This window comes from Leptodactylus fuscus, chromosome 9, assembly GCF_031893055.1.
Source record: "Leptodactylus fuscus isolate aLepFus1 chromosome 9, aLepFus1.hap2, whole genome shotgun sequence".
Lineage (NCBI taxonomy): Eukaryota > Metazoa > Chordata > Amphibia > Anura > Leptodactylidae > Leptodactylus > Leptodactylus fuscus.
Window position 1 is genome coordinate 12,802,049 of NC_134273.1, and position 23,342 is coordinate 12,825,390.

General features: G+C 44.0%; 1 protein-coding gene across 2 annotated transcripts in view; it reads left to right on the top strand.

The window, feature by feature from the left end:
* Positions 1 to 23,342, top strand: part of LRP8 (LDL receptor related protein 8) — a 116,128-nt gene that overhangs the window by 67,071 nt on the left and 25,715 nt on the right. For both annotated transcript variants that reach the window (XM_075287859.1, XM_075287858.1), the window contains one exon: positions 7,198 to 7,326. In XM_075287859.1, coding sequence (XP_075143960.1) covers positions 7,198 to 7,326 — 129 coding nt within the window. The remainder of the gene's footprint in view (positions 1 to 7,197; positions 7,327 to 23,342) is intronic.

Here is a 23,342-nt window from a genome sequence, read left to right on the forward strand (position 1 = left end):
TCTTTAATTGTAGCAGTTAAAAGATCTGCAGTAGGACACTTGCTGATCTAAAATCTTAGGCATAGGCCATCAATAGTATAGTAGGGATACAGTTTTACTCATAAATGACACCTCAGATGCTGCAGAATCTTTCTGAAAAGTAAAGCGATCTTTATATGCAACATCGACCTATCAAACACCCTAGGGGTATGTTCACACGGCGGAATTTGGTGCTGAATTTAAGGTTCCAGATTCAGCCTGAAAGCAGCCTCTATTGATTTAAATGGGGTCAGACTGAATTTTTCTTCCTAGATGATTTTTTAAGCTCGGTCTTAAAGTGATCCTATCTTTCAAACACTTTTTTTTTCTAACTAACACTTCGGAATAGCCTTAATAAAGGCTATTCTTCTCCTACCTTTCGTTGTCTTCTCCGCGCCGCTGTTCTCTTGAAATTCCGTTTCTTGTTGAGTTTTCTAGCAGCACTGGGGGCGGTCCCCAGCGCTCAAACAGCACTGGAGGTGTCCCCAATGCTGCCAGAGAACTCTCCAGTGCCACCTCCATCTTCTTCTGGAACGAGGTCTTCACCGCGTCTTCTTCTGGCGGTGGCTTCTAACTTCTAGGCCTAGGGCAAGCCAACTGCGCATGCCCGCCGGCCACGAGAAAATGGCCTCATACAATACTCTGCCTGATAACTCCCATTGAAGTGAATAGGAAGTAAATGATGCCTGAAATTGAGCTGGCGTGGAGTTTAGTATGGACAGGCCCTGCCATAGGATGCACCTGATTTATGACAAGACGTTCGCCTTATAATAAATCCAGAGCATCCTTCACTGGTGCAGAGGTTATGGAAACCGATGGTCCTTGATAAATCTTCCCCATAGAGTGAATATAGTAGAGACTTGTAGGCCTCGTTGGAGACTTGTAGGCCTCGTTGGAGACTTGTAGGCCTCGTTGGAGACTTGTAGGCCTCGTTGGAGACTTGTAGGCCTCGTTGGAGACTTGTAGGCCTCGTTGGAGACTTGTAGGCCTCGTTGGAGACTTGTAGGCCTCGGTTGAGACTTGTAGGCCTCGGTTGAGACTTTTAGGCCTCATGAGAAATGAAGGCCTTGTTAGAATTGGAATTTAGTTGGGTTTTCATATATGAATGCACTGTCACTAACATTTTTAGTGTAGTCTCTTAGTAAAGCTACTTTTGGATCCATTTTAAATCAAATTGGATCCATCTCGGGCTATTTGCCCACTAGCGATGTTTCATCGGTTCTCCATTCAGGACTTTCTCCACTGTAATGGGTTGCAGTCTGCATTGGTCATTCTATTCCTGTTTCAGTCCGTTGATCTGATCCTGTGTATACATCTTCCTGTCCGTACACTGTAGTGGTGTCGCTGGGGAGCTATAACTCTGTCCCCATTCCTTAAATAGGAGCAGAGCAACGTATGAAGAAATAGCATCTTAATCTTTCGTTTGCTTCATCTTGTTGCTTTTTAGATCCCGAAGAATTAAGCGATTGCTCGAAGTACGTGCCCTTTATGTATAAGTAGCTGGCCTAGGGGCACAAGCGTGTACGCTAAACATGGCGCCTGTGTAAACCAGACGTAATCTTTGAAGGCTTTGTTTATGAGTGCAGGTATTTTAGTAAAATGTTTGTCTTATAAATGTCACAGCTTGAAGCGCGCTTGCCATTAGCATAAGTGAAGACTTTAGGTGCAAGACGTAATCTCAATAGGAAGCGCACAGCACTTGATATTTATGATGATGAATATGGATGTATTAACGGCTCCGGCTCACAGAGGACGCAGCCATTTTATCCAATGCGGCAGATCACTGTAATGTAGAGTACAAAGTCACTGGGAACAAAGACAGATCATTAATCGCTCTGTAATATGCCAGCCGCCGTGCCAGGGTGAGCCATTTCACCACCCGTACAGTATATTATATGCAGCTGCAAAGCATCCAGTCCGCTTATCATTGTAAGCAGAATGCTGCTAATAAAATGTACATTTGTCAAGTGCCTTCATGCAACACGGTCTAAAATATAGCCCAATAAGCTCGTCTTATCTAGTCCATGCCTATAACTGGTATATACAACTGGACGGTGACTATATATTCTATACATTACCAGGTATCTGGTGGTCCTTTTGCAAAAAAAATTTCCACCATAGATTCTATTACTGATAATTCATTGGAATACGGTATATCCTTACCTCTGTCATTAGTAGTTCTCTACGTACTGTATCCTGTTGTACAGTGCCCTATTTCAGTCCAGTGGTATATACAGTGCCATATAGCAGTCCAGTGGTATATATATAGTGCCCTATAGCAGTCCAGTGGTATATATATAGTGCCCTATAGCAGTCCAGTGGTATATATAGTGCCCTATAGCAGTCCAGTGGTATATACAGTGCCCTATATCAATCCAGAGGTATATACAGTGCCCTATATCAGTCCAGTGTTATAGTATGCCTTTACAGTAATCCAATAGTTCTCTACTGTTCCCCGTCCATTACTAATTTAGTAAATTATCTTATAATACTTGTTACTGGTAGTCAAGTGGCCTATAATACTGAGCCCTGTTATTAGTCCATTGGTATATAGTTTCCCCAACCATTGGTATGGCAGTGGTATATCGTATCTAGTTTTACAAGTATGTCCATGGTATATAGTATCCCCTGTCATTGGTATAGCAGTGGTATATAGTATCTCCTGCCACCAGTGGTATATAGGATCTCCTGTCACCAGTAGGCCTGTGGTGTATATACTATTCCCTGTCACCAGTAGACCTGTAGTATATAGTATCCTGTCGCCAGTAGTATATAGTGTACTCTTCCAGTAGCTATATAATGTCCCTTGTCACTGCTATGTCCCCAGTACCCGGTAGGCCAATGATGGCGTGTATTGTGTCGGCGTACTGTATGTTTTATGCCTCATTAATGTTACAAGCTCTTAATGAATTGACTCGCTGTACCCTAATAAATCAGCCCAGAAAATCTGTCTTAATTCAACGTTCAGACATAGATATCACAGCGGCGAGTACAGCCGGAACGTGGAGACAAAGAATGTGACATTGTTGTAATGGAGGAAAGCCGCTTGCAGAGCAATTCTGTCAGCCAAACCTCTCTCTCCTTTTGGAGAGCAGCGCACAGAAGTAATCTGGGCTTTCTATATAGGAAGTTCTACAAATATAGAACTAATTAACTAAGAGGACGAGCCCGCGCCATTCAGGACTCCGATAGGAGGCAATGCAATTAGGGACATGCATATTCATTAAGAACCCGGCTGGGTTTACGAGCCATGTGCCACGCAGGGTGGGGGGGCACTGGCACCGACCCAGCACTGTGCACAGATCCTTAGTCCTTTCATAGGCCTTAGTCTTTCACTTGCTACTCTATCCCCTCCCTCTGTTACTCCCCTACTTAAATATAATCATCTCTCTTAAAGTCGTAAATGACATTTCCTTCTGCCGCCTGGATGGCGTTTATTAATAAGGCTTGATTCGGATGTCTTGGCAAGAACGGTAACTTTAACGTCCCGTGTCCTTATTTTTTTTTTCACTACCTGCTGCGTCTTTGTGAACAGCCAGTTAGAGTACTACAATGTAAATAGTGCGCCTTTCCGAGCACGAAAGAAAATTGTTAGCGCCGTCGATGGATTACAAGGCGGAGATGAGGGTCAATTTTGCCCTAGTACATGCTTGGTAGAAGCTGAAGTTTTTTACTATAATGCAATCCAAAGCAACCTATCCAAAATCGACTCTTACCATGCACAAAGGGCATTAAAAAAATAAATTGAACAAGAAATTGCACCGCGGCTTAGGGGTTAGTACTGCTACTAAGCACTAGGGGCGCTATGATACATAAAGCATAGCATCTGCATGAAGTTTGCAGGTTGTCGTCTTGCAAAGTTCGGGAGTGGGAGTGAATACAGTGAGTTGCTTTTGGATTGGGCCGAGGGATACTCTTCTCTAAATTCCACATCAAAATCTGCAACTGTTTTTGTCAAGCAGAAAAGATCTGCTTTAAAGCAAACCCTAAATCAGAAATTTTCTGTTTGACAAATTTTCCATTAAAATTCTTACGTGCGAACACCCATTTAGGATTTTTGCATTTTTCACCCTAAAGTGTCCCTTACAGGGGTATTTACTTTACAAAAGAAATCCATGTTGTTCAGATCTGAGTTCAGGACGAGAGACTAGAAGATGTAGTCAATAAGCATTAGAATATGATAATGACTCAGTCACATTGATCCTAGGAAGCTTGTTCAAGGTGGAATTGGTAGAATTGGTGTTGACGCTTTAAGACAACAGGCGCACTGACCGTGCCATGTGGCGGTCGAGGTATTGTCATGAGTGGCATAGGTGGCGTCTCATGGCAGATGCTTTACTTGTCCTAGTGTGTTGCACATGTCATAGACGGTGAGGACCGAATGGAAGTCTTAATGGAGTCTGGGAACATCTCAGGTGTATGGCAATACATTATAGTGAAACCTCCTTGAGATGACCACTGATAAGTCTTCTAGACCAATATAATCTAGTAGTATATGAAAAGTAGTAATAGTAGTTATCCTAGTAACAGTAGTCATCTTGGTAGTAGTAGTAGTCATTGTAGTAGTAGTAGTAGTCATACTAGTAGTCCTAGTAGTAGTCGTAGTAGTAGCAGCAGAGGTAGTCGTAGTAGTAGTGAGGTAGTCCTAGTAATAGTAGTAGTCGTAGTAGTAGCAGAGGTAGTCCTAGTAGTCGTAGTAGTAGTCTTAGTAGTAGTAATAGTCATCGTAGTAGTAGTCCTAGTAGTAGTAGTAGTAGTCCTAGTAGTAGTAGTCCTAGTAGTAGTAGCAGAGGTAGTCCTAGTAGTAGTTGTAGTAGTAGCAGAGGTAGTCCTAGTAGTCGTAGTAGTAGTCCTCATCGTAGTAGTAGTCTTAGTAGTAGTAATCGTCATCGTACTAGCAGTCCTAGTAGTAGTAGTCCTAGTAGTAGTAGTAGTAGTAGCAGTCCTAGTAGTATTAGTCCTAGTAGTAGTAGTAGTAGTAGTAGTAGTAGTAGTAGTCCTAGTAGTAGTAGCAGAGGTAGTCCTAGTAGTAGTTGTAGTAGTAGCAGAGGTAGTCCTAGTAGTCGTAGTAGTAGTCTTAGTAGTAGTAATCATCATCGTACTAGTAGTCCTAGTAGTAGTAGTCCTAGTAGTATTAGTCCTAGTAGTAGTAGCAGAGGTAGTCCTAGTAGTAGTTGTAGTAGTAGCAGAGGTAGTAGTAGTAGTAGTAGTAGTAGTAGTCATAGTAGTCGTAGTAGTAGTAGTAGTCATAGTAGTAGTCATAGTAGTAGTGGTAGTAGTAGTAGTCCTAGCTTACTGGAGACTAATCTTGAAAAAACTGTTTATGACCAGAATCCTCTGGTGTGATTGTAACGCCTAGTAATATTTTGGGTAATGACCAAGGTCTAGAGAGTCAGACCACCAATATCCCTTCTCCTAAATGCATACAAATGACCAGCATCTTACCAGACTTTCACCATCTGGTTCAATGCCCTACAAGCTAGACTAAAGAAACGGTCCATTGGCATATTGGACAAGACGCAGGCCTGAACAATCCATGGACCAGGAGCTCCGGAGTTACAGCAGGCTATATTTTTAGCGGCCCCGTTACGAGAGGTTCTCTGTAATGAGCAGTGATGTCATCGCTTGTTATGATATTCCTTTCTCCTTAATAATCCCTCTGAGGAACGTCTTGTCTGTTCTGGTCCTGCACCAGTACGTCCTAAATGGAGCTTTCTTGGTTTTAACCACTAGATAAGTAATTGCTTGGCTGGTCTTCGTGTGTGTCTTCAGCATCCCGTTCCCTGGGGTCGCCTGGTGCTGCCAATCTTGGATGCAGCCAATGTAAAATCCGCTATGGTTGGTTGGGTTGAGTTTCTCAAGTAAATACTTCTAATGAGACAAAGTGGACGGCCGCCTGTTAATATGCACGTAACCAGTGGATTCTTTGTTCTTGTTGTCTTGAATCCTGTTACGTGTGAGGATAGCCATCTGTTTGCCCTTTTCCTTGTCCTCTACTCTATAGTTCATTACCTTTTATGTAGGGCCACCATGTTCTTTGGTAGTGTAGAAGAGTCACCTATATTCTTATTATTACCTTTCGGGTTAATGTTCACACTCGCATTTCATGACATGACGACACTTTTCCCGGTCCTGATGGGGTGGAAATGTGCTCCTGCCTCTAGCATAGGATGGACTGTCTTAGAATCCATATAATACCATTCTCACCCACTTGTCCTTTTTCTTCTTTGTTCTCCTTCTTCCTTCCTTGCGACTTTTCAGCTCTGTTTGATTCCTCCTCGAAAAACCAATAGAACAGATTGCACTAAATTACATGGCTGCAGGGTACAGCATGGCGCGGTGTAATTCTGCCTGTTCCTAGCGCTACATAGTCACTGTCGGTGCATAAATAACATTTAGTCCATAAAATGGGAAACCTCGCTACATGTAATGTCTGGTTTCGAAGAAACGGAGGAAGTCAAAGAGTACGCCTGGGATACACATTAGATGTACGTTAGCCAAACCTGACCAATATGGCAAGACTGGCCAACCGTCTAATGTATGTGGGTGACCGTGATGGCAGATGTAGGGGGCGAAAAGGATCAGACATGTTGGATATCAGCATGGCAGAGTCCTTGGTTATTGAGGAGATAAGATGTCACCAGAACTGACTCTCCTTTTCCTTCTGAGAGTAATGGGGGAAATAGCTGTCGGTCGTATTAGTGTTTGGCTAGTAGGTAGAAGTATACCCACACCCTAGGCCGCATACTAGGATATTGTAAGCTGGGGGCATTATAATGTGGGGGCCTATGGGCATCATATTGTGTGGGGTCTGAGCTGGGGCAAAGCGTTATACTGAGTTGGAGCTGTGGACATTATATGGCGTGTGGAGACATTATACCACGTGGGGGGCATCATACTGTACAGGGGGCATTATACTTAGGGGCAATATATCACCTGAAGGGCCTTATACTGTGTGTGGGCCATCGAGGAGGCATTTAAAGGACAATATATTGTATGGGGCACTAAGGAGTGCATTATATTGTGTGTGGTGAGCTCTTGCCCCCCATTTTCACCACTTGCCTACACCCCTGGGTTGATGGGTACTTGTAAGGCCTCTGGTAAGGATATATCCCTATAACAATCCTTTGCTTTGTTCTTTCATCTTGACCTCAGAGTTTTTATCACTTTCTCTTGCAGTGAAGCAGATGTGCGCCGCCGAGAAGTTTAGCTGTGGAGAGTTCAGCAATAAATGTATCCCGGCCACATGGAAGTGCGATGGCGAGAGGGACTGTGAAAACGGTGTGGATGAGGAGGGCTGTCCTACCGGTGAGTTACACTCAAGATCCAAAATATATTCACGTAAAACTTGAACACTAAGTTTCACAGGGAAAAGATGGCTGCTGCTTCTTCTTCAATGATCTGACATGTCTTCACTTCCCAGTGACCATAAGAGCAACTGAGGATCATGTAATGCTGCAGCAGGAGGGCGGCCATGTTGGCTAACTATGGCTTCACATGGTATTGCAAAAAATTATCAAAAAAGGAGCTCGGTTTAGTTACAAAGCTCAAAACCCTTCTACATTGGGTTATGTTCTATGTCAGGTTGGGTTACGTTCGTAAAGTCAGCCATGACGCTGTGCTGGATCCATGGCGTGGCAGATCCAGCGTAATTTATCGAATCCCATTGACTTCTGATTAAATCTGTTGGGTTTTGTTGCATTGTTGATCCTTTTCATGGTAAGGTAAGTACTTAGTATTCTTGGTACGTTGGGTGGCATTGGTTACCCTTATCCAAGAGCCTCGATACATAGTCCTGACTAATGTGATGGGCTAGTAACCCCCTCGGAGTCGCCGTCATGGAAAACCTCGAGTGGTTTTGGTTGGCATCTCTCCCTACAATGACTAGATCAGTAGACTTGGCTAGACACATAGAAGTGCAACGATTCTACAGGGATTATGGAGACCAGGACCCTTATGTTATAACAATGGCTGTGTCTGGGGTAGAATCATTTTGGGAAGTAACCAAATTTACATGAAAGGCCGCAGTAATCTGATAATCTACCATGATAATCGCACTAAACAAGTGTCCTCTTCTTGAACAAGGGACAAGGAAATGTAGACTGAGGCGGAGAAGGATTTGATCATTGGAGTTTGGGGAATTTTTCAGCTTTATCTTCCTGGGTTTTCTTACTTTAAAAAAAATAAAAAAATAATATATATATATATATATATATATATATATATATATATATATATATATATATTATTTTTTATATATATATATATATATATATAATATATTCTGCAATATTCACTCTGACCACTAAGTCTAAGAATAGACTGCCACTTGCCAATTCTGTAGAGGTGTTCTTTGCAGCAGTCAACTCATTTTCATCACAAACAGGATTACAACAGAGGAGAACACCTCTATAGATAACTCCACTGTCCAATCATTGCATCCACTAGTGACAACATCTTATCTCCTCCCCCTCCCTGCATTCATAGACCTCAGTGAGTTGGCTGCTGCCTATGGCCATGACTGTGCTGTAAAGAATATTACTAAATGCCGGTAAGAAATCAGAGGAGAAGCTCAGCCCCATAATCATGTACAGAAAATAATATAAAATAATGTACAATTAGGAAAAAACGGATCTAATTCATTATCTGGTTTTAATACAGAAAATGGAGAATTATTCACTTTAATTGACTGGGGCTGAGCTGCAATACCATGCACAACCTGTGTACAGGTGTGGCGCTCTTTTAGGTGCGGTATAGCATCTTATTAGGGTTGTAAACTTTGGACCACCTATAGTACTAAAGCTGGAAATGTTGATAAGTCTGAGAAATTACTTTCTAAGTATAAAGTATTCTGATACTCTGATATCACAGTCTCGACGTCGGCCCTGCAAACTCCTACAGCAGCTTGTATTCTGTGAGTACGGGTCGCGGTATCCTGGGCCTGTATCCTGCGGACAGCGCCTGCACGGCGGCAAACGGAAACGCAACAAATCCAACAACCCTCCAGGCGTAAAACTCAAAACACGAAGAAAGTTTTGATGAGAAAACAACATTTTGGCAGATGAGATGAAACCTCCAATGAAATCAGAAGTTGCCGTCCACCCTCCGCATTGCCCGCCTGGCAGACATCAAATACAAGACGGACTGTGGGAGCTGTCTGCTTGTCCCGAGCATTTTCCTTCTGTAAGATCAGGCCTCATGCAGCCGGCTTTGTATAAAACATCACAAGCTCGCCTCATATATGTTTCATGATAAAAACTTGGCACCGAGTTCTCTCTCTACACAGTGAATGCAGATCAGGGCACGCTGCCGGTGTACCTAAATGAGGGGGGTCCCCGGAGACGGCCCACTACTAATACCATGAGCAAAACATACTGGCGAGAGCATTAAATAAACAGGATTCTGTAGAGAATATGCAGATTAGGATGTCAAAAGGAACAAATCCACATTTAACTAGAAGTAAACAGCCCCCTTACGGGGATGCAAATCTACACCTACACATTACACGCTGGCCTGCCGCAGGCTACCCGCAGATATATTCCAGCCGTGTCCAACACCATGGCAGGTAATACCGAGAAAATCAGGTCACCTACATGGTAATGGATTCCTTGCAGTTGATTTATGGCATGTAGAAGTGGATTCTAAGGTTGCGTTCACGTATATACAGTGCTGTGCAAAAGTTTTAGACAGGTGTGTAAATAAAATAATATAAATACTGCGCAGTTAAGAATGCTTTCAGAAGTAGAAGGGTTAATAGTCTAATTTTGTCAATTCATTTTTAGAATCAGTATTTGGTGTGACCTTTGCCTTCCATCAGTTCTTCTCTGGACTTGCAGACAGTTTTTGGCAGAACTGGGCAGGGAGGTTGTTCCTGCCGCCATCTTGGAGAACTAAGCGCTGATCTTCTGTAGATGTAGGCTTGGTCCAATCTGTCTGTCTCTTCCTATCATCCCAGACAGACTGGATGATGATGAGATCTTGTGTTATACATATAGACATGGCCGTCGGTGGTCTTGTGTTATACATATAGCCATGGCCTCAGAGGTCTTGTACTTTACATATAGACATGGCCTCAGCGGTCTGGTACTATACATATAGCCATGGCCTCAGCGGTCTGGTACAATACATATAGACATGGCCTCAGCGGTCTGGTACCATACATATAGCCATGGCCTCAGCGGTCTGGTACTATACATAGAGCCATGGCCTCAGCGGTCTGGTACTATACATATAGCCATGGCCTCAGCGGTCTGGTACTATACATATGCGCATGGCCTCAGCGGTCTGGTACTATACATATAGCCATGGCCTCAGCGGTCTGGTACTATACATATAGCCATGGCCTCGGCGGTCTGGTACTATACATAGAGCCATGGCCTCAGCGGTCTGGTAACTATACATATAGGCCTGGCCTCAGCGGTTTGGTACTATACATATAGCCATGGCCTCAGCGGTCTGGTACTATACATATAGCCATGGCCTCAGCGGTCTGGTACTATACATATAGCCATGGCCTCAGCGGTCTGGTACCATACATATAGCCATGGCCTCAGCGGTCTGGTACCATACATATAGCCATGGCCTCAGCGGTCTGGTACTATACATATGCGCATGGCCTCAGCGGTCTGGTACTATACATGTAGCCATGGCCTCAGCGGTCTGGTACTATACATATAGCCATGGCCTCAGCGGTCTGGTACTATACATAGAGCCATGGCCTCAGCGGTCTGGTACTATACATATAGCCATGGCCTCAGCGGTCTGGTACTATACATATAGCCATGGCCTCAGCGGTCTGGTACTATACATATAGCCATGGCCTCAGCGGTCTGGTACTATACATATAGCCATGGCCTCAGCGGTCTGGTACTATACATATAGCCATGGCCTCAGCGGTCTGGTACCATACATATAGCCATGGCCTCAGCGGTCTGGTACTATACATATAGGCCTGGCCTCAGCGGTCTGGTACAATACATATAGCCATGGCCTCAGCGGTCTGGTACTATACATATAGCCATGGCCTCAGCGGTCTGGTACTATACATATAGCCATGGCCTCAGTGGTCTTGTGTTATATAGCCATGGCCTCAGCGGTCTGGTACCATACATATAGCCATGGCCTCAGCGGTCTGGTACTATACATATAGCCATGGCCTCAGCGGTCTGGTACTATACATATAGCCATGGCCTCAGTGGTCTTGTGTTATATAGCCATGGCCTCAGCGGTCTGGTACTATACATAGAGCCATGGCCTCAGCGGTCTGGTACTATACATATAGCCATGGCCTCAGCGGTCTGGTACTATACATATAGCCATGGCCTCAGCGGTCTGGTACTATACATATAGCCATGGCCTCAGCGGTCTGGTACTATACATATAGCCATGGCCTCAGCGGTCTGGTACTATACATATAGCCATGGCCTCGGCGGTTTGGTACTATACATATAGCCATGGCCTCGGCGGTTTGGTACTATACATATAGCCATGGCCTCGGCGGTTTGGTACTATACATATAGCCATGGCCTCAGCGGTTTGGTACTATACATATAGCCATGGCCTCAGCGGTCTGGTACTATACATATGGCCATGGCCTCAGCGGTCTGGTACTATACATATGGCCATGGCCTCAGCGGTCTGGTACTATACATATGGGCATGGCCTCAGCGGTCTGGTACTATACATATAGCCATGGCCTCAGCGGTCTGGTACTATACATATAGCCATGGCCTCAGCGGTCTGGTACTATACATATAGCCATGGCCTCAGCGGTCTGGTACTATACATATAGCCATGGCCTCAGCGGTCTGGTACTATACATATAGCCATGGCCTCAGCGGTCTGGTACTATACATATGGCCATGGCCTCAGCGGTCTGGTACTATACATATAGCCATGGCCTCAGCGGTCTGGTACTATACATATAGCCATGGCCTCAGCGGTCTGGTACCATACATATAGCCATGGCCTCAGCGGTCTGGTACTATACATATAGCCATGGCCTCAGCGGTCTGGTACTATACATATAGCCATGGCCTCAGCAGTTTTGAGCCGTACTTTTACAATGGACAACACATTATCCCTATAGGGCACGATATAAGTTATTTTTTTATTTTGTCACATTTTCTACCTCTGGTTCATTTTTTAATTCTAGAAAATCCTTTTAACCATTTTTTTTGTTTTACAATTCACATTGCTGCGGGGATCACAGGCCAAGCTGCTCCGTATCGGCGCTAATCTTGGCGTGTTTGTCTAGGACTCTCTGTTGGTGTTGATGTTTGATTTTGGATTTCCTCCATTCCTTTGCTTTGTATCTGGCTGGCTTGTTCCTAATGGTTGCTGTGGTAACCGCCTCCGATTCGGGGAGGACCCTCGCGCACGCGTCTCTTTGTCTTCCCAGAAAGATTAAATGACTGACGGGGGGCCCCGGAGTCATGTGACGTGACACGGGGTCAGGGGTTTTGTCCAGTGGGCCCCCATCTTTAACTCTCGCTTCCCCTCTGCACTCTCCATCGGCACGCCGCAGATATTTTCTAGACCAGATACTCTGTGCTGGGATATATCTGCCATAATACAGTATATGGGGTGAGGAAAAGGGTCCATCATAAAATATAAAATTGTACAGTAAAAATCATCGCCACTGGAATTCCTGTGTCATAAAATGATGGCGTAGAACTAGGATACCCAGTATACAGACAGCGAAGGGGCCCTGACTCTGACTCCAGGCTGTGGCCCTCAGTGGTGGTCCCAGAGGTTAGACCCCCACCAATCCTTTCCTGATGACGTCATGACCAGAGCAGCGAACGGCAACAACGAACGTGACTCTCTTTTTTTCCTTTTGGGAGGACCAAGCCTGTTCACGTATTATATGGACACACCATTCATTTCAATAAAGAACATGTCATACCTAGTTTCTCCTTGTGGGGCGCTGCACTGAATTTGAACACTTCCTTAAAGGTGTGTTCCTGAATGCTGGGGATCCTGGCAGCCCGATTCCGTGGTCGGCTTAGGTTTAGGGTTCGCTTATTTTAACCCTTTACCTACTTTGCCAAGGAGTTCTGTAAAGGGGAGCCCTTCAGATGTGTCTGTGATATGTTGGTTTTAAAGTCAAGGCCTAGACCGCCGTTCAGGTCATAGAGCAAAGGTCAAGGATGAGCGACTTCAGGGAACGGCATCCGCTGTGTTTCCTCAATCTGTAATGGTCACTGCTATCATGGCGACCTCTCCTCATCCCTCATAATCTCTTCTCGTTGTTCGCGCTTTGATATCGGAGGAAAGATGTCGCCATTTATTTTAATTTTTTAAATCAACCGGTTTAATCTTTTAACTCTTTATAATCTGTTCTTAATTTCTTATTGTAGATTATTATTTATTTTTTTTTAAATTCTATTTTCTTTACATGATAGGGGCGGCCATCTTGCCTTAACTTCTCCTCTGCACTGTTAACCGCATCATAGCCATAGGCAGCAATAGTCTGGAGATGACACACTGTCTATGGGAGAGTCTTCTAGACATGATCTGTGCGGGAGATCAGCTATGACATCATCTATTGTCCGTAGTGATGTAATGAAGGCTCAGTGGTGTTCTCTATAGAGGTGTTATCTTCTATTGTAATTTCGTCTGGGATGTTAATGAGATGACTGCGCAGAAAAAAAAAATCCTACAAAATTTGGCCGGAGTGAAAATAGAAGAAAATATAGTGACGTGGAAATGAAGAAAAAATAAAAATATATTCAGCATATTTTTTTTTATTTCTTCGAGTTGATTTTTGGTCTCTTCATTTCTGGTAATTTTATGTAAATCTGTTCCTGTAGACCTAGGCGGTAGTGGCATTTATTCGCTCTTACACCTACACCTTTTATTTTCAGGCGGTATTTTGCATCTAATTTCTTGTTAATATCAAGCGGAGAATTTTCTGCATTTGCACAGAGACCCCTGACCACCCGATGCGCAGGCTCTGAATCTTTACGATTTTGATCTCACGTTATTAGGTGTTTGGCGCTCTTCACTACGTGGCGTAGAGCTGCCTGGTGCGTTGCACTTGAAGCACATGCTCGGTGCACTTACTAGCCATTGTTCAGTGACTGTCGCCTGATTGGATTCCTGTATTGCTGCTCCTTCTAGTGGTTATTCCGTAGTACTGCATTCAGTCTACTGCAACTGATAAGTGGCTTTCTGATTCTCTAAGGAAATTGTGGTTAACCGTTTACTATCTCGCTGACTTATTATACGTGATTCTTAATAAAATATTGTGCTGTGAGTATACGTGGCTCTATCTGAACACTTCACCTATCAACGCCTTCACCTTATCTAAAACCTGTACCCTGTCCCTGATCATGTGGGCCAGGTTATGCAGGAGCTAGAAGTAGTGATTCCTAAGCTCCAAGGTGATAATATTGGAACCGAGCCACCTAACTTTATAGTAAATTATCGCACGTTACTCTCTTTTGGCAGAGAAATATTGGGCCACCTTAAGTGGAGCAACTATAACCGATACACCTTATATTAATATACTGTCTGATTGTTATCCTATATTCGCAGACATACCCTAAGTCATCCTGTCTTATCTGCCCACAGCTTTATATCAGAGGTCTTGCTTTCATAATAGGTGGCAAAAAACGCTCAACTTGTCCTCTATGTCCCTGTGCAGGTCAAAGAGCATGCCCACAACACTCCTATAGTCGTCTGTGACTTGTTGGGCTGAGGTTTCTTATCTTATCGATCGAATACCTCCCCGCCATAGGTATGCGTGTAAGTGGCTGAACACCAAGCAATATTCAATGCGTTTAACCCCTTGGTGCTTAGCCGCTTACACGCATACCTATGACGGGAAGGTATCCGATCGAATACTACTCGCTCATCTCTAATCTCTACGTGACAGCTGTAAATCTGATCCGCTCAGACAAGATGGCCGCCCCATAATCTTGTACAGACGATAAAATAAACCACAAAGAAGAAGAATTGGTTTTTTTTTTTTCATTTTTCTTTTTTTTTTTTTTTTTTTTACAAAAACTGAAAGTATAGTATACAACATATAAGAAAAGTCATATATATGAATCGTAACACAATACCCAACAGCAAAAGACTTGGAACGGAGGACTAATAGTGTAAACCCGCGTGGGGTAGGACTTATAAATCTGGGGTCTCGGTAAGAAGGCGTTCGCCAGAACTAAAGAGCATCAACCGTATAAAAAAAAGCCCAACAAACAAAAACCCGCATTTATATGGGAAACAGAATATGAGACTGGGCCTCACCAGGGGATCTCAGTAGGCCTCAGGACCACGAAAGGGAAACCACGGGGTCCAGGCTGAGACAAAATCACTGCGGGTATTTTTGAGGAATTTGGTGAAACGCCCCATTCTCTTTGACCTTCTGGGGTCACCATGGTAGGTAAGGGATTTCCAGAGTGTGGGGACATGGGAGTGAGCGGAGTTGACCTGATGTTTGAGGATCGTATTTTGGTAGGTTTTCTTGGAGATGGTGGAATGGTGCAGTAAGCAAAAAGATAGGGAGTTGGGCAGGAAAACCCATGGGCCAAAACAGGATTATGGGAGAGGGTGAACTATTATAAACCCTGGCCATTCCCAAAGACTACTGTATTGGTATTGATAATAAGAAACCTACAAAATGCTACCGGAGAGTATTAACCCCTGAGCGAGAGGTGGCGCCATTAAATATCGTGAAGCGCAAACTGTTTTGTATATAATTGTAATTGCTAAAAGATGAACTCTATATATTTAGGCCCAAATGTGAAAAATAAATCTGTGAAACTGGTTGTATAATAGATGGGGCCTTCATAGAAGCTCTGACCATGGAGTCGGTGGTTGACAGGCATCCGCCTGGACAATCTTGATCTTACACCTCTCAGACTTGAGGAAATCCAGCTTGAGTTGTTTTCCATTTGTAACCCTGTCAATGTCATCCTTATACTTCTCAATGTCCGGACTCTCCACCTCCCACTCGACATCTCTGCTTTCCAGAATTTTCCCATGTGTTTTCCAAACTTCTTTCATGGCTTTGAGTTCTTGAGTTGCAAAGTTATCCTCCTTCTTGAGACCTTCAAATACACCACTCTTGTAGCGATAGGTTTTCCCCGCTCGATTTAAGATCCGCGCCATCCAGGCTCCATCCTTGACAAATATCTGGACGGTGCAGGCCTCGTTTTCGGCCAAGCCAGGAACCAAGAGTCTTTTGACCAGAGTTTGAGCCTTCAAACGATTCAATAGATCCTCGTGTTCATCGTCCCAATAAAATTCACTTTGTCTGGTTAGTTTTGACAAGCTGCTACTGAGAATGTCGTACCCCGGAGTGTATTGTTTTGCCTCATTCAGATGGCCAAGGATTGTTTGCAGCTCTTTTATGTTTCTAGGAGATTTCACCATGTTCTTCACTTTGTGTATGAATTCCCTGCTCAGTGCAACTCCTTCCTCATTTATTTCCCTTCCTATAAAGACCACCTTAGGTTTGCAGATCTGACTCTGACTGTGGCGGACCCGAAAGCTGTGGTCCTCCAGATGCTCCAATAGCTTCTTGGTGAATTTGTCGCACTCCTCCTTGGTATCTGCAGATAATAAAATGGTATCTACGTAGAAGGTCACACGTTTGCTCATGTTGTGAGGTAACTTATCAAGTACCTTCTGTAGAGCATCACAAAGTCTAGTGTTTTTATTTTGAAAGTTTCCCGGCAGCCTGTTCCAGACATATTGCTTGCCTCGGAAATCGAAGGCGGTTTTGTACTTGGTGTACGTGTCGAGAGGGATTTGCAATTCTCCATAGAAAAGCTTAAAAAATGAATAATACTTCCCCAGGGTAATAGATTCAGTGGTCTCTGGTATCTTCTCCCTCGGGTGGGAAGGCTCCTTCTCCGAAGCTGAATTCAGATTCTTAAAGTGAAATCTTATGTTGACTTTTTTGTTCCGTTTTTGGCCAAGTGATACTCTGGAATTATAGACACTATCACACATCTCAATGTAGCCCTCTCTCAGCCAACTATTCATAACCCTTTTGGCATCTTCCAGCATATAATTTAAATAGGACCGGCGAACACTTTTGGGATCATTGGCCCCCTTTATTAATACAGGGGGGACATCGGTCACATAATTCCCATTTGTGTATTCCTTCATCCAATCCAGATCATGAAGTTGCTTCCATCCTATTATGTTTTTCGGGGAGGTTCCTACATGTACGATTTGTCCGGAGGTTTCTTTGCCGTCAATATAAATCGGTCCTTCGATAGCCCTGCCTCGCTCTATACTCTTTCCGTTATTTAGAGAAATTTTTATCTCCTCTCCCAGGCAGGCGTCTGCTGGATACTTGTTCAGGATGGTGTAGAACGAACAAGGATCTGCTTTTGCGATCACCACCATCCCATTGATGTTCACATACTGGTCCTCGGGGGACGGGTTGACGGTATAAATCCCATTAGTGTGGTGGTTCCTTGCTTCAGGCATTCTGTGGAAAATAAAAGACTAGTTAGGCAAGAAAAAGTTGTAGTGTCTACTGAAGATTGTTTTGGGTTCAGAAAAGGTTGTCTAGGGGTTTTCTAGAATCCGTGCCCCTCTACACTAAAGATTGCGTCGGGTATTGCAGCTCCGTCCCAGCCACTCCAATAGTCCTATTAGCCTGTAGTAGTTGTTTTACCATCTTAAGGATTTGCCATGAATGTTTGATCATTGCAAGTCCCACAGACTGGAAGGGTGGCCACCACTCCATTGGACTCCATACACGTCTACTGCAGACTCACCGTCCCGTAGAAGTGATTGGAGTGGTGGCCATGAGTGTACAGCATCACTACATGTACGTGGGGCACCTGTAGGCCGTATTCTTGTGATCTCTGGTGGTCCCAATAGTCAGACACCCAGTGATAATACATTTACCCCCTACCCTATGCATGCACAGCAGCACGCCCGTTCGCAAGCAGAGGTTCACACCCCTAATGTCCTAAAGTGTTCACATTTTAGCGACATGCTATCATGCCCTTGTCGAGTCCCTTGTTTTGTTCTTCTAATAGGACACCTCCATCCCTTTTAAGAGAAAATTGGGAATTTTCAAAGGGTCTTTCAAAAAGAGAAATTTGAGGAAGTCTTCTGTGTCCGATTTCGCTTCAAAATACGTTCCTGATATACCTGCGGCAAAAGGCCGAACCAGAGGTTTGTTTTTTCGCCGCAGCTTTGCCGGCTGATACGGCCCAGATGCAATATATTGGGTTGGTCTCAATGGGACCGATAAGTATATGGGATGGTAGCCAGATTAGAGAGGGGGGCTCTAGCTAGCCGGATGCAGTCAACACAGTCAGGATGAATGTGGGTAAAGGTATATTTTATTGGGGCAACATGGTGGCCCAGTGGTTAGCACTGCAGCCTTGCAGCACTGGAGTCCTGGGTTCGAATCCTGCCAGGAGCAACCTCTGCAAGGAGTTTGTATGTTCTCCCCGTGTTTGTGTGGATTTCCTCCCATTCTACAAAGACATATTGATAGGGGGGAAAAAAAGTACATTGTGATCCCTATATGGGGCTCACAATCTTAATTTTTAAAAAAGGCGTATTTTATTGTGCAGATCATCTCCTTATATACACCCTGGAGTGGGCGCGTATATACAGTCCTATGAAAAAGTTTGGGCACCCCTATTAATCTTAATCATTTTTAGTTCTAAATATTTTGGTGTTTGCAACAGCCATTTCAGTTTGATATATCTAATAACTAATGGACACAGTAATATTTCAGGATTGAAATGAGGTTTATTGTACTAACAGAAAATGTGCAATATGCATTAAACCAAAATTTGACTGGTGCAAAAGTATGGGCACCTCAACAGAAAAGTGACATTAATATTTAGTGGATCCTCCTTTTGCAAAGATAACAGCCTCTAGTCGCTTCCTGTAGCTTTTAATCAGTTCCTGGATCCTGGATGAAGGGATTTTGGACCATTCCTCTTTACAAAACAATTCAAGTTCAGTTAAGTTTGATGGTCGCCGAGCATGGACAGCCCGCTTCAAATCATCCCACAGATGTTCAATGATATTCAGGTCTGGGGACTGGGATGGCCATTCCAGAACATTGTAATTGTTCCTCTGCATGAATACCTGAGTCGATTTGGAGCGGTGTTTTGGATCATTGTCTTGCTGAAATATTCATCCCCGGCGTAACTTCAACTTCGTCACTGATTCTTGAACATTATTCTCAAGAATCTGCTGATACTGAGTGGAATCCATGCGACCCTCAACTTTAACAAGATTCCCGGTGCCGGCATTGGCCACACAGCCCCAAAGCATGATGGAACCTCCACCAAATTTTACAGTGGGTAGCAAGTGTTTTTCTTGCTTTGGACGCCATGCATAACGCCTTTTTGTATGACCAAACAACTCAATCTTTGTTTCATCAGACCACAGGATCTTCTTCCAAAATGAAGCTGCCTTGTCCAAATGTGCTTTTTCATACCTCTGGCGACTCTGTTTGTGGCGTGCTTGCAGAAACGGCTTCTTTCTCATCACTCTCCCATACAGCTTCTCCTTGTGCAAAGTGCGCTGTGTTGTTGACCGATGCACAGTGACACCATCTGCAGCAAGATGATGCTGCAGCTCTTTGGAGGTGTCTGTGGATTGTCCTTGACTGTTCTCACCATTCTTCTTCTCTGCCTTTCTGATATTTTTCTTGGCCTGCCACATCAGGGTTTAACAAGAACTGTCCCTGTGGTCTTCCATTTCCTTACTATGTTCCTCACTGTGGAAACTGACAGGTTAAATCTCTGAGACAACTTTTTGTATCCTTCCCCTGAACAACTATGTTGAGCAATCTTTGTTTTCAGATCATTTGAGAGCGGGCTGTCCATGCTCGGCGACCATCAAACTTAACTGAACTTGAATTGTTTTGTAAAGAGGAATGGTCCAAAATACCTTCATCCAGGATCCAGGAACTGATTAAAAGCTACAGGAAGCGACTAGAGGCTGTTATCTTTCCAAAAGGAGGATCTACTAAATATTAATGTCACTTTTCTGTTGAGGTGCCCATACTTTTGCACCGGTCAAATTTTGGTTTAATGCATATTGCACATTTTCTGTTAGTACAATAAACCTCATTTCAATCCTGAAATATTACTGTGTCCATCAGTTATTAGATATATCAAACTGAAATGGCTGCTGCAAACACCAAAATATTTAGAACTAAAAATTATTAAGATTAATAGGGGTGCCCAAACTTTTTCATAGGACTGTATTTAATCAAACAAGTAAAATTTACCCGTATCAAAGAGTTCTTCTATTATATGGCAGCTGAAGTCCATCTGTTATATGGCAGCCAAGGTCCTGCTGAATATTGATTTCTGATAACATTATCTTACGGTTCGGGACGCCATATTGTCATGTCTGTGGTTTTAGACAACTCAGCACTAATATCGATGAAATAAATCAGTCATTGTTCCTGGATGTGTGAGCACAACTATTGATATAGTAAACTAAAACTGTGACCTGGTTCACATGTCCATTCGGTATTCTGTTCGGTGAGTCCGCTTGGGACCCCCCCGAACGGAAACCTATACGCATTAAAAAGCGGTTAGCTAAGAAACCACACGAACCATAGACTGTAATGGGGTCCATGTAGTTTCATTGCTCACCGATTTTGCTTTTTAATGCGTATAGGTTTCCGTTCGCAGGGTCCCCAAGCTGACTTCTCGAACGGAGATGTGAACCAGGCCTCAGCCCGAGCCTCGTACAATGGAGTCCACAGAAAGATCAAGCAGGACGCTTCTTCTCAGCATCTTGGAAGGTGGCCATCTCCACTGTGCAAGTCTGCAGCTTTTACAAAACCGAAACTCCTAGCATGTGCCGACAACAACGATCAGGGCATGCTAAGAGTTGTCACCCCGCCGGAGAGCAGTAGTTTCGAGATCGCAAAAAGCATGTTTAGTATAAAAATAAATAAATGGTCAGCTGAGATTCTTAATGCCTGAAAACCCTTTTTAACCATTTCAATTCCATAGCAGTTCCTATAAAATTCTGACTAGGGGTCAGGTAGAGCTGTAAGGCCACGATTAGATATGGAAGATTTCCAATGAGGATTCCAGACCATACCTATCACATACACTATGCATTGCGACATATGTAGTTTGTGTGGATTTTTGGCACAAGGAGAAGATTTCCACTACATTCGCTATGCAACGCAATCATACATTAGATATTTGCTGCAGCACCATCATACATTAGATATTTGCTGCAGCACCATCATACAGTACATATTTGCTGCAGTGCCATCATACAGTAGATGTTTACCGCGGTGCCATCATACAGTAGATATTTGCAGCGGCGCCATCATACAGTAGATATTTGCTGTGGCGCCATCATACAGTACATATTTTCAGCGGTGCCATCATACAGTAGATATTTGCAGCGGCGCTATCATACAGTAGATATTTGCTGCAGCACTTACTTCGATGTCCCGTCTCAGGGTTGCACCCTCCGCCAGTTTCACCTCTTCTTCCTCTTTTCTGGCAGTCCTAGGATGATTTTCTGAAGGCTGTGCTATATCTTATCCCGCTCCTCCTGCAGGTCTCTGTACAGCTAAGATAACTTCTGACAAAATAACAGACTGTTAAATTTATAGACAAGTAGAGGAAATCCCCTACCCCACCCCACTCTGCGGAGTCCACCACCCCCTTAGGGGAGGGCTGTGTATACACCAAGGCCAGAGATAGGAGAGAACAGTGAAACTGAAAGTCCGTGTACCCAGTGACTGCAGCTTCATGTCTATTACAGGATTGGAGCATGTTCAGACAAGTTCAGAAATTATCATCCTCTGATTTTAAAGAAAATCTGTTGCAGAAAACTGGCGGATCGCTTCGGATTTCTAGGGCTAGGTTCATACCGGTGCCCGGTCTCCGCTGGGGTTTCTGTTTCCCATTCCGTTTGAAAAATACAGAGAGAAAAGCGGACCCTATTATAGTCTCTGGGGTGCGCGGCTTTCTGCAGGTAACCACTTTAGGCTAAGGCCCCACGGGCCGTAATCACAGTGCTAAAGCGTTGCGTGAACACATTGCGGTTCTTTCCGCAGCGCTTTTAAGAGAAAGTTCAGAGTTTTCCTCTGGGGACTTTCTCTTCCCATTATATCTACGGGAAAGCCGCCGGCGTTTCCATAGATATAATTGACATGCAGCGATTTGCAAAGCCGCAACGGCTTCGCATGAATCCCATCCTGTTTGCTTGCACTGTAAAATGCCGCGATTTTTCCCGCAATGGAGACACATCGTGGCGTTTACGTCCCGTGGGGCCCCGGCCTTAAGTGGATTTGGTTTCTGTTCAGAGAATCCTCAAGCGGCCCCCCTCCCCGCCACCGAACCGAAACCCCGATGCAGGGGTGAACCCAGCGTTAGGTGGATTTTCAGTTTTCCCAGCATATAGTGTGATGAAGACCCTCCGTTATGTTTTATTCCTTGTTGGTATCAGTCCTACACGTAGCTATAGGAATGTTGTGTTTACAATGGTGGTCAATTCACTCCAGTGGTTTTATGTGTATACCTTAGGAGATTGGCCTTTCTAGCCAGCCAGTTTATTGCCCCTGGATGGCAAATGTCCTTGGAGGGAGAGACTTTGCTAATGACCCTCCGTTGAACCCTAGACACAGCTTTACGCCAGCCATGAAAACACCCCTCTTTCCCCAGATCCTGCAGTGGACTATGGGAGGGGGGTATGGTTAGACACCAGCCTTTCACTGCAAGGCAGATCTAGATCCTTGGTCACTTAGCAAAGGGGCTGCAAGGAGAGTTCTGACTCTGGGGTGGCACATAGAGGACACTGGCTTTTTGACTGACATAAGTAATCTCCCTGAGGAATAGGACTGAGGCTCCAGCGAACCAGACCACAACTTTGTTTGGTATTATACTTTTCTAATCTTTTATTCCCATTGTATTTTCTGTATTGTACTTTTACCTGTATTTGCTTGAGATCCACTAATATATAATTCTGTGGCTAGTTCCGACCCATTTGGCTTAATAACTATATATAAAATTTATAAAGCTCATTTAATCTTATCTTATGAAATCAGACACCACGGGGTGTGAGTGGAACGTAAGAAAGGTGATCGCAGGTGCGCCAGGCGGCTTGGTAAGGAGAGATCCTTCACACGTAGGTCAGGGTCACTGGAATTAAACGGTTTTCCCCTTGTGAATCACTGTCTCCATTGCCAAGAGATCTCTGTTTTTGTCAATATGCAAATGAGATCTTGGAGCAATGAAGGCGTTGCAACTTACCTCTTTGGAGCAATGACAGCGTCCTCATCGCTCCAAAGAGCTCATTTGCAGTGAAAGTGATATCTCAGCAAAGGAGGCAGCGATTCA